Below are 17,919 nucleotides of genomic sequence, written 5' to 3'. Positions count from 1 at the left end.
TTGATTTTAAATGATATTACAAAACCATAGTAATTAACACAGTATGATATTGGCATAAAAACAGACACAGAGATCAATGGAACAGAATAGAGAGCCCTGAAATAAACCCATGTAAGAATATACAGGCAGAAAAGGACAGTCTCTTCAATAAATGGTGTTGGGAAAATTGAACAGCCATATACAAAAGAATGAAGCTGGACCGCTGTCTTACACACATACACAAATATTAACTCAAATTGGATTAAAGACTTGAGTATAAGATCTGAAATTCTAGAACTCCTAGAAGAAAACATAGGTGGTGAGCTCCTTGGCATAGGTCTTGGTAATGATTTTTTAAATCTGACACCAAAAGCAAAAGCAACAAAAGCAAAAATAAACAAGTGGGACTACATCAAACTAAAAACTTCTGCACAGCAAAGGAAACCATCAACGAAATGAAAAGACAACTGACTGAATGGGAGAAAATATTTGTAAATTGTATATCTGATAAGAAACTAATATCCAAATATATAAAGAACTCATACGACTCAATAGCAAAAAGCCAAACAATCTTATTTTTTAAAAATGAGCAGAAGATCTGAATAGATATATTTCTAAAGAAGAAATAGAGATGGCCAATAGGTATGTGAAAAGATGCTCAACATCATTACTCATCAGGAGATGCAAATCAAAACCACAGTGAGAGGGACTTCCCTGTGGTCCAGTGGTTAAGACTCCGAGCTCCCAATGCAGGGGGCCCAGGTTCAATCCCTGGTCAGGGAACTAGATCCCACATGCCTGCTGCAACTAAGGAAAAAGGAAAAAAAAAAACAAGATCCCACACATTGCAACTAAGACCTGGCACAGCCAAATAAATAAATAAATAAATATTAAAAACAAACAAACAAAAAACCCCACAAGATATCACCTCATACCTGTTAGAATGGCTATTATCAAAAAAAGAAGAAATAACAAGTGTAAATTGGTACAACCACTATGAAAACCGGTATGGAGTTTCCTTAAACAAACTAAAAATAAGCTTATCATATGATCTAGAAGTTCTGCTCCTGGGTATTTATCTGAAGAAAATGAAAACACTAATTCAAAAAGATATATGCACCCCCCATGATCATTGCAGCATTATTTACAATAGCCAATATATGGAAACAGCCTAAGTGTCCGTTGATGGATGAATGGATAAAGAAATTGTGGTATATAATAATAGAATATTATTCAGCCATAAAAAAGAATGAAATCTCGCCATTTGCAACAGCATGGTGGACTTTTAGGGCATTATGCTAAGTGAAATAAGTCAGACACGGAAGGCAAATATTGTAAGACCTCTTTTATATGTGGAATCTAAGCAAACAAACAAGCAAACAAACAAAACCCCCAAAACCAAGTTCATAGATCCAGAGAACAAATTGGTGGTTAAAGAGGCAGGGGATGGGGATGGGAGAAATGGCAAAAAAAGTTAACATGTTTCATAAGTCCCTTCTAATCAGTTCTTTTCCTTTTCTTCTTGCTGCATGCTTTTGTCATTTAAGTAGCTACTATGTTTCAGCTGTCCCGCTGTGAGGTAAGACAAGGTTTCTAATTACAAGGAACAGATCTGGTGGGGAAGGTAAATATGTAAATAGAGATGGAGGTAAGAGGTGGCCAAGCTGTCCTGGAAGTATGAACAGTGCTTTTGTTTGCTCCTGATCTCATTGTGTTCACATAACAGCTCGAAGGCTGTTTGCATGTTGCTGATCACTTTTATTGAGTGCTTTTCTCTTGAAAAGACTAATGCTTTTCATTCCTTTCGGGGACTGTATTTTACCAAAGAAATCATGCCTTTCTGCACAAAAACATTACAAGCAATAATCTGTGCTAATTTTCAACTGTGCTAGAGCATGTGTTACCATTTCTTCTGGATCTGCTCGCCTCTGCAGGGGAATCTCTTCCACTAGTGTTTCTGTTTTTCAGCGCTCAATGGATACCTCTTTGGAAACTTCCCCGAGCCTGATATGTGTGTTGGTGAATCGGTGTCCTGGCACCTATTTGGAATGGGGAATGAGATAGACATCCATTCCATCTATTTTTATGGTAACACCTTCATCAGCAGAGGCCATCGGACTGATGTCGTCAACCTCTTCCCAGCCACCTTCCTGACAACAGAAATGATAGTTGAGAATCCTGGGAAGTGGATGATAACCTGCCAAGTCAGTGATCACTTTCAAGGTAAAAAGGACAGAGACCAGTGTAGAGATGCTTACAATGGTACAATTAAACCACGCAATCAATGGTGCTCATTCAGTGCCTGCTGTTGAATAGAGTCTTGTACGTGTTATATTTAATTAAATATTAAACATAGGAAAAATGTATAATGTCTATTTGGCATCTTATCGACAGATATTTATTAATCACATCCCTATGAACCAGGTAAGAGGTGATTGAAAGAAATGATAAGACCTTCTATGAACCTGGAATCTAGTAGTTAAATATAGTTAGACATTTACAAAATGAATAAAACCTGAGGCAGAATGATAAATGCTCTTTAAGTGCTCTATCACTTTGCTGGAGCAGAGAGGCTTCCTGAGGAGGTGGTCCCTAATCTGAGCCTCTAAAGGTTAGGAATTTGATAGATGAAGAAGGGGAAAAAGGTTTTCCAGGCAGAGGAAGCAACATGAGCTGGGAAAAACACATGGGCAATTGTAAATAGAATAATAAATTTTTAGCACTGAAAAGGAATTTATAGATAATCTGGACCAATCCCCCATCCAATTCTTGAATTCTCTTTTGGACATCTCTTTTTTAAATTTTTATTTTATTTTATATTGGAGTATATTTGATTTACAATGTGTTAGTTTCAGGTGTACAGCAAAGTAAGTTATACATATTCTTATATCTATTCTTTTTCAGATTCTTTTCCTATATAGGTTATTACAGAGTATTGAGTATAGTTCCCTGTGCTATACAGTAGGTCCTTGTTGATTACCTATTTTATATATAGTAGTGTGTATATGTTAATCCCAACCTAGTAATTGTAGCAGCTTGTTTCATCTCTGGGCTGCTCTGTGAGAACATTCTTCCTTATATTGAGACACAATGCAATGATAGGTACAAAATCCTATGAAAGATGAATGATAAACATTTGTTGACAAATACCTGTTGAATGATTTGGTTCAGGTTCCTTGGCAATAGGTCTTTACTTAGCTGGACCTTAGGCTCATGTCAGAGGAGTGATGAAGGAGAAGGCTTAGAGAGGCAGAATGGGCCCCAGGAAAGCATCTTTGAATGGCAAGACTGATTGTCTAGAAGGCAAGAGTAAGTGCTTCTAGATCCTTAGGCACACTAGTGACATAATCAGTGCAGTGGTTTAGGAAGATAAATATGATGTCTGTGTGCAGAAAGGACACAATGGAGAGACTCTGGCTACTGGATGCCAGTTAAGAAGCATTGGCAACATTAGAGTTATGACATATTAAAAGTTTGGCCTAACATGGTAAAAACAAGAATATAAAAAGAAAATGTGTCAACGGGATAAACATAGAAGAAATAATGTGTGATTCCACTTGGATACTGACTAACTACACACAGTCACTATGAGGTCAGGGATGCAGCTCTTCAGGGCTGCTTTCATAACACATTTTTGTTCCCAAAAACCTTAAGCAAACCTCACATTTGTCCACTGGGTTATTCCAGTTAAATTCAATTCAGCAAATGTTGAGCTGCTCAGTTAATATGTATAAGACACTCTCCTGGGAAGACAAAGATGAACAAGACAAAGTTACTATTCTTCCCTGCTCCTACCCCCAGCTTTATTGAGGTATAATTGACAAATAGGATTTGTATATATTTAAGAAGTACAACTTGACGTTTTGCTCTACTTGTAAGGTGTGATTACCTTACACTCAAGCAATTAATATATCTATTACCTCACGTAGTTAAACATTTTTGTTGTGATGGTGGTGAGAACACTTGAGAGCTCAAAGAATACAGAGTTTCAGTTATGCAAGATGAATGGGTTCTGGAGATCTAATATACCCCGTGGTGACTACAGTCAACAATACTGTGTGGTATACCTGAAACTCCCTAAAAGGGTAAATCCTAAGTGTTCTCCACACACGATCCCTAAATCTGAGAAGAAACTAATCAAGGCATTAGCAGCCATTTGAGATTAGTAAGATTGCTAAATGTGGCCAGTAGTTGTGGACATAAGCTGGAATACGTTACTGAAATACAATGTTTCCTAAATTGTCCATAGCCTCAGAAAAAAATGTTTAAAAATTAGAAGATACGTATAATTCAATTTTAAAATTAGTAATTACCTCTAGAGATAATGGTGTCACATTTTGATGAATATCCTTCCTATTTTCTAGACCTTAATATATAAATGCTTATGTTATATATAAAATGAAATCAATCTATTAATACTGCCCTTTTCCACTTTTTAATATACCAGAAATAAATTTATATGTCAGTGAATATAGATCTACTACATCATTGTTAATCCTTCCAGTGTCCTTTGTAAGGAGATTACAATTTACTTAACCAACAGTCTTTATTAACACTTATATTTTCCCTATTTTTTGCTAAACACTCATAAACATCAATTTATAGAAATGTTTGTACTTTGTCTGACATTTCCTTGGAAAAACTACTAGATTTAGAATTCCTGGGTTGAAGAGTTTAATTTTTTTAAGCTATGGACATATATGGCCGAATGCTCCTTTAGAAATTGTTACTCTTCACTCATAGTGTGTGAGCATTCCTTTTTCCCTGTTCATCTGACAACACTGATAATTACTAGTCTTTCTGGTCTTTACCAATCTCATAAATGAACAACAGTATCACTTGATTACTATTAAGGTTGAACTTTTCTTTTTTCTTCATTTGTTCATGGGTCAGTAGTATTTCTTCTGTGAATAACCTATAAATGTCCCTTGCACATTTTCTATTGGGATATTTACTTTTTTCTTTCTTATTTATCAAAGGTATTTACATATTAATCTTTTGTAATATGTGCTAAAATATCCCCCTACCCACTGTTTATTTTTTACTTTTAACTTTGTTTACGGTCCTGTTTTCCGTACAAAAGTTTTAAATGTTCATGAAGTCAAATCTATCATTCATTTCCTGTATGATTTCTTTCGGATCATTTATACCTTGGCTCATGGTTTTCCTGTCTTCTGCAGCTGGCATGCTGGGGCAATACAATGTTGGTAACTGCAAAAGTGGTATTTTTCACCCCAAGATGAAGGGTCAACAGAGGCACTATTTTATAGCAGCTGAAAAAATTCTTTGGGATTATGGTCCTCAAGGCTATAACAAATTCAGTGGTCTTCCCCTAAATGCCTCTGGCAGGTAAGCTCTCTTTGCTGGTGTTGCTAAGTCTCTCATAAGAGAGGCATCTATTAGGCTTTTCGCTGTGATCTCATTTGTAGGCTAGGCACTGCTCTTATGAGCATATACTGCATAGATAGCATAATGGCTTCACTTAAGGAGCTCTGAGCCCTGTAATGTGTACAGCTGAGACATGGAGGAGTATTTATTGCTTCATGATTTGCTGGCTAAATCAAAGCACTAGATTCATTCATTCATCAAACATTTTATGAGCATCTGCTGTGTGCAAGCTGCAGCGTTAAATGCCATGAGAAATACTAAGCTGACAGAGAAGAGAGTAAGGTGCTTGCACATATGAAGCAGACAGTTTTGAAAAGGGAATATGGCAGGACTCTGTTTTGTTTTGTTTTGGCCACCACGCAGCATGTGGGATCTTAGTTCCCTGACCAGGGGTCCAACCCGTGCCTCCTACATGGAAACACAGGGTCTTAACTACTGGACCACCAGGGAAGTCCCAGCAGGACTCTCTTTCATTGGAGATGAACTAGTCAAGGAAGGTTAACCTTTTTGGCTCAAGGACAGCCTGATATAACTTAAGCCCCCTCTACGCAGAATTCCTTTTTCTCCCTGTCCAGTATAATGCCATTTTTTCCTTCAAATTCTAATTCTAATGTCACCTCTTAAGTAAAGCCTCCCCTGACACCTGAATAATTTTCTCTTGGCTCCCGCAGCATATAGTATTTTTTCAAATTGAATCGAACAATTCATTAAGTGGATGCAGACTCCTGTGACTTCTTATTGTAGAATCATATGCAAAGATGTCTGTGAAAGCATTATAAAATGTGCAGTGTGATACCAACAAGTATTGCTATTATCCTATAATCCTTTTTTTAAAACATCTTTATTGGAATATAATTGCTTTACAGTGGTGTGTTAGTTTCTGCTTTATAACAAAGTGAATCTGCTATACATATATCCCCATATCTCCTCCCTCTTGTGTCTCCCTCCACCCTCACTATCCCACCCCTTCAGGTGGTCACAAAGCACCGAGCTGATCTCCCTGTGCTATGTGGCTGCTTCCCACTAGCTAGCTATTTTACATTTGGTAGTGTATATATGTCCATACCACTCTCTCACTTCGTCCCAGCTTACCCTTCCCCTCCCCATGTCCTCAAGTCCATTCTCTACGTCCACGTCTTTATTCCTGTCCTGCCCCTAGATTCTTCATAACCTTTTTTTTTTTTTTAAATCCCATATATATGTGTTAGCATACGGTATTTGTTTTTCTCTTTTTGACTTACTTCACTGTGTATGACAGACTCTAGGTCCATCCACCTCACTACAAATAACTCAATTTCGTTTCTTTTTATGGCTCAGTAATATTCCATTGTATATATGAGCCACATCTTCTTTATCCAATCATCTGTTGATGGACACTTAGGTTGCTTCCATGTCCTGGCTATTGTAAATAGAGCTGGAAGTATCATTGTGGTACATAACTCTTTGGGAATTATGGTTATCTCAGGGTATGCCCAGTAGTGGGATTGCAGGGTCGTATGGTAGTTCTATTTTAGTATTTTAAGGAACCTTCATACTGTTCTCCTTAATGGCTGTATCAACTTACATTACCACCAACAGTGCAACAGGGCTCCCTTTTCTCCACACCCTTTCCAGCATTTATTGTTTGTAGACTTTTTGATGATGGCCATTCTGACTGGTGTGAGGTGATACCTCATTGTAGTCTTGATTTGCATTTCTCTAATGACTAGTGATGTTGAGCATCCTTTCATGTGTTTGTTGGCAATCTGTATCTCTTCTTTGGAGGAATGTCTATTTAGGTCTTCTGCCCATTTTTGATTGGGTTGTTTGTTTTTATTGATATTGAGCTGCATGAGCTGCTTGCAAATTTTGGAGATTAATCATTTGTCAGCTGCTTCATTTGCAAATGTTTTCTCCCATTTTGAGGTTTGCCTTTTATCTTGTTTATGGTTTCCTTTGCTGTGCAAAAGCTATTAAGTTTCATTAGGTCCCATTTGTTTATTTTTGTTTCTATTTCTATTTCTCTAGGAGGTGGGTGAAAAAGGATCTTGCTGTGATTTATGTCATAGAGTATTCTGCCTATGTTTTCCTCTAAGAGTTTTAGAGTGTCTGGCCTTACACTTAGGTCTTTAATTCATTTTGAGTTTATTTTTGTGTATGGTGTTAGGGAGTGTTCTAATTTCATTCTTTTACATGTAGCTGTCTAGTTTTCCCAGCACCACTTATTGAAGAAGCTGTCTTTTCTCCATTGTATGTTTATGCCTCCTTTATCAAAAATAAGGTGACCAGATGTGCATGGTTTATCTCTGAGCTTTCTATCCTGTTCTATTGATGTATATTTCTGGTTTTGTGCCAGTACCGGACTGTCTTGATTACTGTAGCTTTGTAGTATAGTCTGAAATCAGGGAGCCTGATTCCTCCAGCTCCATTTTACTTTCTCAAGATTGCTTTGGCTATTTGGGGTCTTTTGTGTTTCCATACATATTGTGAAATTTTTTGTTCTAGTTCTAATCTAAGAAAATGGTATATCTCTCCATTTGTTTGTATCATCTTTCATTTCTTTCATCAGTGTCTTATGCTTTTCTGCATACAGGTCTTTTGTCTCCTTCGGTAGGTTTATTCCTAGGTATTTTATTCTTTTTGTTGCAATGGTAAATGGGAGTCTTTCCTTAATTTCTCTTTCAGATTTTTCATCATTAGTATGTAGGAATGCAAGACATTTCTGTGCATTAATTTTGTATCCTGCTACTTTACCAAAACCATTGATTAGCTCTAGTAGTTTTCTGGTAACATCTTTAGGATTCTCTATGCATAGTATCATGTCATCTGCAAACAGTGACAGCTTTACTTCTTCCTTTCCGCTTTGTATTCCTTTTATTTATTTTAATTCTCTGATTGCTGTGGCTAAAACTTCCAAAACTATGTGGAATAATAATGGTAAGGGTGGGCAGCCTTGCCTTGTTCCTGATCTTAGTGGAAATGCTTTCAGTTTTTCACCATTGAGAACGATGTTGGCTGTGGGTTTGTCATATATGGCCTTTATTATGTTGAGGTAAGTTCCCTCTATGCCTACTTTCTGGAGGGTTTTTATCATAAATGGATGTTGAATTTTGTCAAAAGCTTTTTCTGCATCTATTGAGATGATCATATGGTTTTTCTCCTTCAATTTGTTAATATGGTGTATCAGATTGATTGATTTGTGCATACTGAAGAATCCTTGCATTTTTGGTATAAACCCCACTCGATCATGGTGTATAATCCTTTTAATGTGCTTTTGGATTCTGTTTGCTAGTATTTTGTTGAGGATTTTTGCATATGTGTTCATATCAGTTTTCTCTCTTTGTGGGATTTTGTCTGGCTTTGGTATCAGGCTGATGGTGGCCTTGTAGAATGAGTTTGGGAGTGTTCCTCCCTCTGCTATATTTTGCAAGAGTTTGAGAAGGATAGGTGTTAGCTTTTCTCTAAATGTTTGATAGAATTCGCCTGTGAAGCCATCTGGTCCTGGGCTTTTGTTTGTTGGAAGATTTTTAATCCCAGTCTCAAATTCAGTGCTTGTGATTTGTCTGTTTATATTTTCTGTTTCTTCCTGGTTCAGTCTCAGAAGGTTGTGCTTTTCTAAGTATTTGTCCATTTCTTCCAGGTTGTCCATTTTATTGGCATAGAGTTGCTTGTAGTAATCTCTAATGATCCTTTGTATTTCTGCAGTGTCATTTGTTACTTCTCCTTTTTCATTTCTAATTCTATTGATTTGAGTCTTCTCCCTTTTTTTCTTGATGAGTCTGGCTAATGGTTTATCAATTTTGTTTATCTTCTCAAAGAACCAGCTTTTAGTTTTATTGATCTTTGCTATTGTTTCCTACATTTCTTTTTCATTTATTTCGATCTGATCCTTATGATTTCTTTCCTTCTGCTAACTTTGGGGTTTTTCTGTTCTTTCTCTAATTGATTTATGTGTAAGGTTAGGTTGCCTATTTGAGATGTTTCTTGTTTCTTGAGGTAGGATTGTATCGCTATAATCTTCCCTCTTAGAACTGCTTTTGCTGCATCCCATAGATTTTGGGTCGTCGTGTTTTCATTGTCCTTTGTTTCTAGGTACTTTTTGATTTATTCAGTGATCCCTTGGTTATTAAGTAGTGTACTGTTTAGCCTCCATGTATTTGTATTTTTTACAGATTTTTTCCGTAATTGATATTTAGTCTCATAGCATTGTGATCAGAAAAGATACTTGATATGATTTCACTTTTCTTAAATTTACCAAGGCTTGATTTGTGACCCAAGATATGATCTATCCTGGAGAATGTTCCATGAGCACGTGAGAAGAAGGTGTATTCTGTTGTTTTTGAATGGAATGTCCTATAAATATCAATTAAGTCCATCTTGTTTAATGTATCATTTAAAGCTTGTGTTTCCTTCTTTATTTTCATCTTGGATGATGTGTCCTTTGGTGAAAGTGGGGTGTTAAAGTCTCCTGCAATAATTGTGTTACTGTTGATTTCCCCTTTTATGGCTGTTAGCCTTTGCCTTATGTATTGAGGTGCTCCTATGTTGGGTGCATAAATATTTACAATTGTTATATCTTCTTCTTGGATCGATCCCTTGATCATTATGTAGTGTCCTTCTTTCTCTTGTAATAGTCTTTATTTTAAAGTCTATTTTGTCTGATATGAGAATTGCTACTCCAGCTTTCTTTTGATTTCCATTTGCATGGAATATCTTTTTCCATCCCCTCACTTGCACTTTGTATGTGTCACTAGGTCTGAAATGGGTCTCTTGTAGACAGCATATATATGGGTCTTGTTTTTGTATCCATTCAGCCAGTCTATGTCTTTTGGTGGGAACAGTTAATCCATTTACATTTAAGGTAGTCATCGATATGTATGTTCCTATTACCATTTTCTTAATTGTTTTGGGTTTGTTATTGTAGGTCTTTTCCTTCTCTTGTGTTTCCTGCCTAGAGAAGTTCCTTTAGCATTTGTTGTAAAGCTGGTTTGGTGGTGCTGAACTCTCTTAGCTTTTGCTTGTCTGTAAAGGTTTTAATTTCTCCATTGAATCTGAATGAGATCCTTGCTGGGTAGTGTAAACTTGGTTGTAGGTTTTTCCCTTTCATCACTTTAAATATGTCCTGCCACTTCCTTCTGGCTTGCAGTGTTTCTGCTGGAAGATCAGCTGTTGACCTTATGGGGATTCCTTTGTCTGTTATCTGTTGTTTTTCCCTTGCTGCTTTTAATATTTTTTCTTTGTATTTAATTTTTGATAGTTTGATTAATATGTGTCTTCGCATGTTTCTCCTTGGATTTATCCTGTATGGGACTCTCTGCGCTTCTTGAACTTGATTAACTATTTCCTTTCCCATATTAGGGAATTTGTCAGCTATAATCTCTTCAAATATTTTCTCAGTCCCTTTGTCTTCTCTTCTTCTTCTGCGAGCCCTATAATTCGAATGTTGGTGTGTTTAATGTTGTCCCAGAGGTCTCTGAGTCTGTCCTGACTTCTTTTCATTCTTTTTTCTTTATTCTGCTCTGCAGTAGTTATTTCCACTATTTTATCTTCCGGGTCACTTGTCTGTTCTTCTGCCTCAGTTATTCTGCTATTGATTCCTTCTAGAGAATTTTAATTTCATTTGTTGTGTTGTTCATCATTGTTTGTTTGCTCTTTAGTTTTTCTAGGTCCTTGTTAAACGTTTCTTGTATTTTCTCCTTTCTATTTCCAAGATTTTGGATTATCTTTGCTCTCATTACTCTGAATTCTTTTTCAGGTAGACTGCCTATTTCCTCTTCATTTCTTTGGTTTGGTGGGTTTTTACCTTGCTCCTTTACCTGCTATGTGTTTCTCTGTCTTCTCATTTTGCTTGACTTATTGTGTTTGGGGTCTCCTCTTCACAGGCTGCAAGTTCATAGTTCTCATTGTTTTTGGTGTCTGCCCCCAGTGGCTAAGGTTGGCTCAGTGAGTTGTGTAGGCTTCCTAGTGGAGGGGACTAATGACTGTGTTCTGGAGGATGAGGCTGGATCTTGTCTTTCTGGTGGGCAGGACCGTGTCTGGTGGTGTATTTTGGGGTGTCTATGACCTTAGTATGATTTTAGGCAGCCTCTCTGCCAATGGGGGGGTGGGGGTTGTGTTCCTGTCTTGCTAGTTGTTTGGCATAGGATGTTCAGCATTGTAGCTTGTTGGTCATTGAGTGTAGCTGGGTCTTAGCATTGAGTTGGAGATCTATGGGAGAACTTTTGCCATTTGATATTATGTGGAGCCAGGAGGTCTCTGGTGGACCAATGTCCTGAACTAAGCTCTCCCACCTCAGAGGCACAGGCCTGACACCCGACTGGAGCACGAAGACCCTTTTGGGAAGTCTGAGGTCTTCTGCCAGGATTCAGTAGGTGTTCTGTCAGAGTTGTTCCACATGTAGATGTTTCTGATATATTTGTGGGGAGGAAGGTGATCTCCACGTCTTACTCCTCCGCCATCTTGAAGGTCTCCCCCAAGCTTTCTCTTTAAATTCACTCTTTCCCTCACAATCCAGTAGCATGTATTATTTAATGTTCAAAATTTTCCAAGATATTACTTCCTCTAAGCTGGGGTTTTTATGAATCTGAAGTGGCTCCTCCACTGTCTTTTTCCCTTTCTGCCAATGGAAACAGAATTCTCTGAGGGTTTAGAAAGGGCAGTAGTCCTCAACATTGTCAAGATCACCAAAAATGAGGGAAGTATGAGAAATTGTCACATTCAAGAGGAGCCTATGGAGACATGAAGACTAAATGTAATGCTGTATCCTTGGCTTCCTGTGGCCATCTGGGCCCGCATCCCCAGCGAGAATCTATCCTATAATCCTTTTAATGTTTGAGGGAGTGTTTTAAAAATTGTCTTTGTGGTCAATAAGATACCCTTTGTTTCTTTCATTGTAAATTTCATTCATTCATTCATTCTTCCACCAAACCAATGCACTTGAGGCTTGCCTAAAGAATTTGTGTGGACCATATATGAAAAACTCTTTGATATGAACATTCTCTATTGACCAGTATTTCTCCATAAACAAAATAATGAAAATTAACATTGAAAATTATTTCTGAGAAGCCTTCCAGAATTCAGAAGCTCCTTATAAAATATGAAATATTAAGCTATATTCAATCAATATTTAATGTAATATGGGACAGCACAATGTACTAAGTGACATAAGGGATCCAGGGAGGTCTAAGACAATGTTCCCAATCTCAGGTAGAGAAAGATGCTGAATGCACAGGAGAAGACAAGTGATTTTGCAAGTTACAAATAAGATTTAGATGAGTTGTCCAGACAGTGAGTTCTTTGCACATTCAGAGAGAGCTACGATAACCAGAAAGATTTCACAGAAGAAGTGGAACTTAAGTAGGGTCTTAAAGAATGGTAGAATTTATATAAGTGAATTGTAAAGAGAGGGAAATTTTAGATGCAGGGGTTAATGCAAAGCATCTGCCATAAAGCAGAGTGATTAGATCAGAGAGTGAATGCCTGGTGTGGGGGATTTGCATGGGGAACGGGCACTGACATAGAGCAATGCAGAGAGAATTGGGGTAAACTGGATATCCATTGCAGAGGTCCTCCAATCATTTGAACTTTACTTGATTGGCAATTGGAAGCAAATGAAGATTTTGGAGCAAGTAAAATGACAATAAAAATTACTATTTTGAAGATTAATGTAGTAGTGGTGTGTATGCTGAGAAAAAAATTGAATGTATGGACACCAAGGGGGGAAAGCTGCGGGGGGCGGGGGTGGGATGAATTGGGAGATTGGGACTGACATATATACACTAATATGTGTAAAATAGATAGCTAATTAGAACCTGCTATATAAAAAAAAATTCAAATAATGCAATTTTAAAAAAGGTAAAAAAAGAGTGAGCCAATGTGAGATAGAGGATGCTGCGTGCACAGTTAGGAGGTTTATATAATGGTCCAAGCACAAGGTGAGGAGGACATGCAGGTACTGGGGTTGTGACCGTGGCAAGAAAGGAAAGGAAAAGATGGAGAAATGAAGGTGAAGAAAAGGAAGGGTGCAAAATAAAAGGTTGCAAAGTCAGGATGAACAGGATAAGGAGTTGAGGCAGAAAAAGAAGACAAAGCCTGCACATCTGCAAGAGTGACGGCACGATTGACAGAAATAGAATAGAGATAGTACTAATTGGATGTTATATCATCGTATTTCACAACTTTGAAATTTGGTATTTCATGTATATAGTTTGTATGGTAATTCCATTGATTAAATTATTTGATTAACTAGATGCTCCATTCCTTAATCATGCCAGATATCAGAGCATACTCTATGCAGAGTCTATTCATATTGACATCAGCAAGAGATAGAGGGATGCTTATTCTGCAAAGAAACCAGTTAGCTCTTGGTTACTTTGTAGGACACCATTCTGGGACACCAATATTGATAATGAAGGAGTTTGCCTGTGCCTTCTTCAGTAGCTGGACCTCTGGGGAAGAAAGTACAATGGCTAAGAGAGAAAAGAGCTTGAGCATCAAACAGCTTCTGAAGACTTTTAAGGCTGGTTGACTATTCCTGGGAACTTTGTTGAAGACTGTGCTATCTTTTCTGGAGATAAGGGTGGATAAATGGGCTAAAGGCAGTACAATAAAGTTCCATAATTACGGCACTTGGTGGATATGCAGAGGTGTACTCTCAGCCAACTTCCTATTCTTTCCACAGTGACTCTGAGCTCTACTTCACACAAGGGGACAACAGAATAGGAGGAAAATATTGGAAGGCTCAGTATATAGAGTATGTTGATGCAACTTTTACTCGAAGAAAAAGACTCTCTGAGGCAGAAGCCCACCTTGGAATTCTTGGTACAGTGAAACCATCTGTCATGTTTTGAACAGGGGAAATGTTTTAGTAGGACATGCACACCTAACATGGAATGACTCTTCTCCTGCTCCTATCCACTTCCCTCTTTTCATCCTCTTACCTCTCCTTCTCTTAATATTTCTTAGGTCCCATCATCAAGGCAGAGGTGGGTGATACTCTGTTAGTGACCTTTGCTAACAAAGCCGACAAGGTCTACAGTGTTTTGCCTCACGGTGTGATCTATGACAAGGCCTCTGATGCAGCCCCAAATGTAGATGGTAAGCCCCAGCCTCAGCCTTGGTAGGAAACAGGATGAGTGAGCAAAGGACTTAGAACTGGACAGACCTGGTTCAAATCCTGGTCCCTTTACTTACCAGCCCTGTGAGCTTGAGCAGCTATTTCAACTTTCTGAACCTTATTCTTCTCACCTATCAAATGCAGATAATGACACTCACCTCATAGGGCTTTGGGAAAGGATGGAGAGAATTTAGGACAGGGTCTGGCCCACAGTAGGTACTTAGGAAGTGTTAATGCCTTTCCTTTTCCCTCAGTAATGTAATAAATCTCAAAGTGATCTACTTTCACTGTCACCCCCACTTCTCTAAGATGGAGAGCTTTTCTGCTGCATTTGGATGGGATCTGTGGCTGAAGGCTGAAAGGGAACTCTGATTTCCAATGTTTTGTTGAAATCAAAATCTTACACGTGATCTTTGCTTTGTCCCTATCGACAAATATTTATTTAAAACCAGTATTATGTGCTTACCATCATACACGGCCTCTCCCAATCACAGAGTATGTAGCACAGGCTCTCTACATGTAATAAAGGCATCTTCTACCCAGTGGCTGCAGGAATTATCCTTCCATTCATTATACTGCTTTTGGGAAACTCCTGGTCGCGTTGGAAGCCTTCCCCATCACTACAACAGACATCATGACTCCTGGGATACTTACTTCTTCATGCCCAAGTATGAGGCCAGTCACAGTCCAGAGCAGGTGATGGGGAGGGGACAGAGAAGGAAGGAATGGAGGGAGTATTCCCCCTCTCTACACCCACCCTCTCCTCCCCCTGCTGCAGCAACATTTCCTGTGCCTGCAGTCTCTTCCTTGGTCAAAATGCTCACAATGACTTTTGTGTGTGTGCAGGAAGAACACTAGTGACAGCACAAATGTCCACATTTTCTATTGTTTAATTCAGAAAACTTACTGGGCACCTTTTTGCCAGGCTCTGGACAAGATACAGAAAGTCTCTGGCCCCAGTCTAGTTGGAGAGATTCAATGTGTTCATCTGGCAATATAATGTGAGGGCTAAGTGCAAAGTCTTTGGAATCAGACAGCCCTGAATTTGAATCCCAGACCTGCCATTTATCAGCTTCGTTACCTTGGGCCTTCGCTTACCTCCTCTAACTTGTAGTTATTTGGGTTATTCCTAGTTCAACCTTCTAGATTTCAAACTCTTTAAAGATAGGTCTCTTGTTTAACTTATTGGGGTATCTTCTGCAAGGTCAAGTATAATATATTCCATATGGAAGGTACTCAATGATATTTTATGAATTTACATTTATATATTAATATATAAATGGGCAATTATTGCTCTTCTAACATTTGCTAAACCTGGTAATTGAGTAAGAAGTAGTATCTGTGAAGGTCTTAAATGTAATCTGTGAAGAAGATAATCCTTTGATATAAGCTTCTATCTCATGAAACAGCAGATTGTGGCAGTGGCCTCCCTGGTAGGATACAGTGAAAATAACTGTCCTTCCACAAAGTACATCATCAGAGAGAGACATACCAGGGCTGGAAGACCCAGTGTGACAAGTTTAGTGTTCTTGGCTGTTGCTTTGAATAACTGTTTCATTTATCTCCTCAGGATTTCTGAAGCCAGGGGCACACGTTAAGCCAGGTGAAACTTTCACATACAGGTGGACGGTGCCTGAAAGCATAAGCCCAACAGCTGATGATCCCCCCTGTCTGACCTATCTTTACTTCTCAGCTGTTGAGCCAATCAACGACACCAGCTCTGGCCTTGTAGGGCCTTTGCTAGTCTGTAAGAAGGGCATTCTCAATGCTGATGGGACACAGGTAGGCCATCAAAGGTCACCAAGTTTTTCTCAGGGTTGTATGTGAGAGAGATCAGTAATATGGCTAGAGAGTAAATATTAATAAAGAGTCAGTTACAAAAAGTGATTTTTCCTCATTGCTCGTGAAATTGACTTCTACTAAATGAGGATTTTATTTTATTTTGTTTTTCCTAAATGTAACATCTGAATTTTAATTTAAGGTAATTTTAATGTAATTAAAATTTTAATTTTCAGATCTTAAATGTAAATTTAAGATCTGAAAGTTACATATGCCCAAGTAGAAAACCAGGATTTCTGCTTGTTGTGGCTGGAATTTGGTGGGTCTCTTTCCCTGTGCATTGCTTTGATTCTAGAAGTTTCAGAGATCTATATGAAATGCAAATTGGGATATTTTGGGGCAGCAAGTTTTCTCAAACTTGGCCACACATTGGAATCACCTGGGGACCTTGTAAACATCCTTTATTCAGGTATTCCAGACCAATTAAATCAGAATCTCCAGGTGACTCCAATGTGCAGCCAAGTTTGAGAACCCCTGTAGCTCACCACTATAATCTGGAAATTAGTCACTATGACCAAAGGAACTAGAAAGCAAGTAGATTGTTTCTTGCAAGTCCCAACTTAGAAGTTTCGATTAAGCCACACTGATTAGTGTGGCAAAGCGTAGCATTTCAAGCTATGTCTGCATGATATTAAACACATTGATGAAAAAAGGAAAAGCCAGCCATTTAACCATTTTAAATTACTTTACCAAGCAGAAACAGCAAGCTATTTATTTAAATGGTATATTTTGTAATATTTGGCATCAATCCTAGTTCTGTAGAGAAAAAGAACCATTAGGATGTGTATATAGATAGAAAGAAAACTATTATAAGGAGTTGGCTCACATGACTATGGAGGATGACAAGTTTCAAGGTCTGCAGGGTGAGTCACAGAAAGAGACCCCGGAGACCCAAAAGGCCATCAGGCTCAAGACCCAGGAGGAGCCTGTGTTTGAGTTTGAGTCCAAAGGCAGGAAAAAGCTGTTGTTCCAGTTCAAAGGCAGGAGGAATCCCCATTTACTTGTGAGGGGGTCAGACTTTTTGTTGTTGTGCTAAGGCCTTCAACTGGTTGGTTGAGGCCCACCCACATTAAGGAGGGCAATCTGCTTTACTCAGTCTACTGAATCAAATGTTAATCTCATCCAAGCACACCCTCATGGAAACAGCTAGAATAAGGTTTGACCAAATATCTGGGCACCCTATAGCCCAGTCAAGTTGGCACATAAAATTAATCATTACACAGGGTCCTATCACTTACCTTCTAACTTCCTGGGCTAATATCCCACTTTTATAGACCCAATTACATTCCAAATAGCTCTCAGATGATGAGATTCTTCAAGTGAACTCCTTTCAATGGTTCCTTCTAATCTTGTGGACAATTGCAATCACAGTTAATAACAGTTAACATTGAGTACTTAGTATTTGCCAGATGTTGTTTTGAGTGTTTTACCTATAGTATCTAATTTACCTTCCAAAAACACATGAAGTAGGGACTACTCATATCCTCAGTTTGCAAATGAGGGAATTAGGACTTAGAGAAGACAAGTCATTTGTCCCAGTTTTCACAGCATGTAAGCAGAATGGCACTAGAACCCAAGATCTTTTAAAATATGTTTGACCCCTTGTCTGCCCCCCCAAT

General features: G+C 38.2%; 1 protein-coding gene across 1 annotated transcript in view; it reads left to right on the top strand.

Annotated features, from left to right (window-relative positions):
- HEPHL1 (hephaestin like 1) overlaps positions 1–17,919 on the top strand; it is a gene marked incomplete at both ends in the record, with an annotated part of 91,379 nt that overhangs the window by 32,490 nt on the left and 40,970 nt on the right. Inside the window, 5 exons of the mRNA XM_082660562.1 lie at positions 1,948–2,202; positions 5,160–5,328; positions 14,027–14,166; positions 14,311–14,442; positions 16,032–16,243. Coding sequence (XP_082516688.1) covers positions 1,948–2,202; positions 5,160–5,328; positions 14,027–14,166; positions 14,311–14,442; positions 16,032–16,243 — 908 coding nt within the window. The remainder of the gene's footprint in view (positions 1–1,947; positions 2,203–5,159; positions 5,329–14,026; positions 14,167–14,310; positions 14,443–16,031; positions 16,244–17,919) is intronic.

This window comes from Grampus griseus (assembly GCF_964374135.1).
Source record: "Grampus griseus genome assembly, chromosome: 8".
NCBI classification, from domain to species: Eukaryota; Metazoa; Chordata; class Mammalia; order Artiodactyla; family Delphinidae; genus Grampus; species Grampus griseus.
The sequence above is the reverse complement of the archived record's forward strand: the minus strand, read 5'-3'. Positions and strand labels throughout refer to the sequence as shown.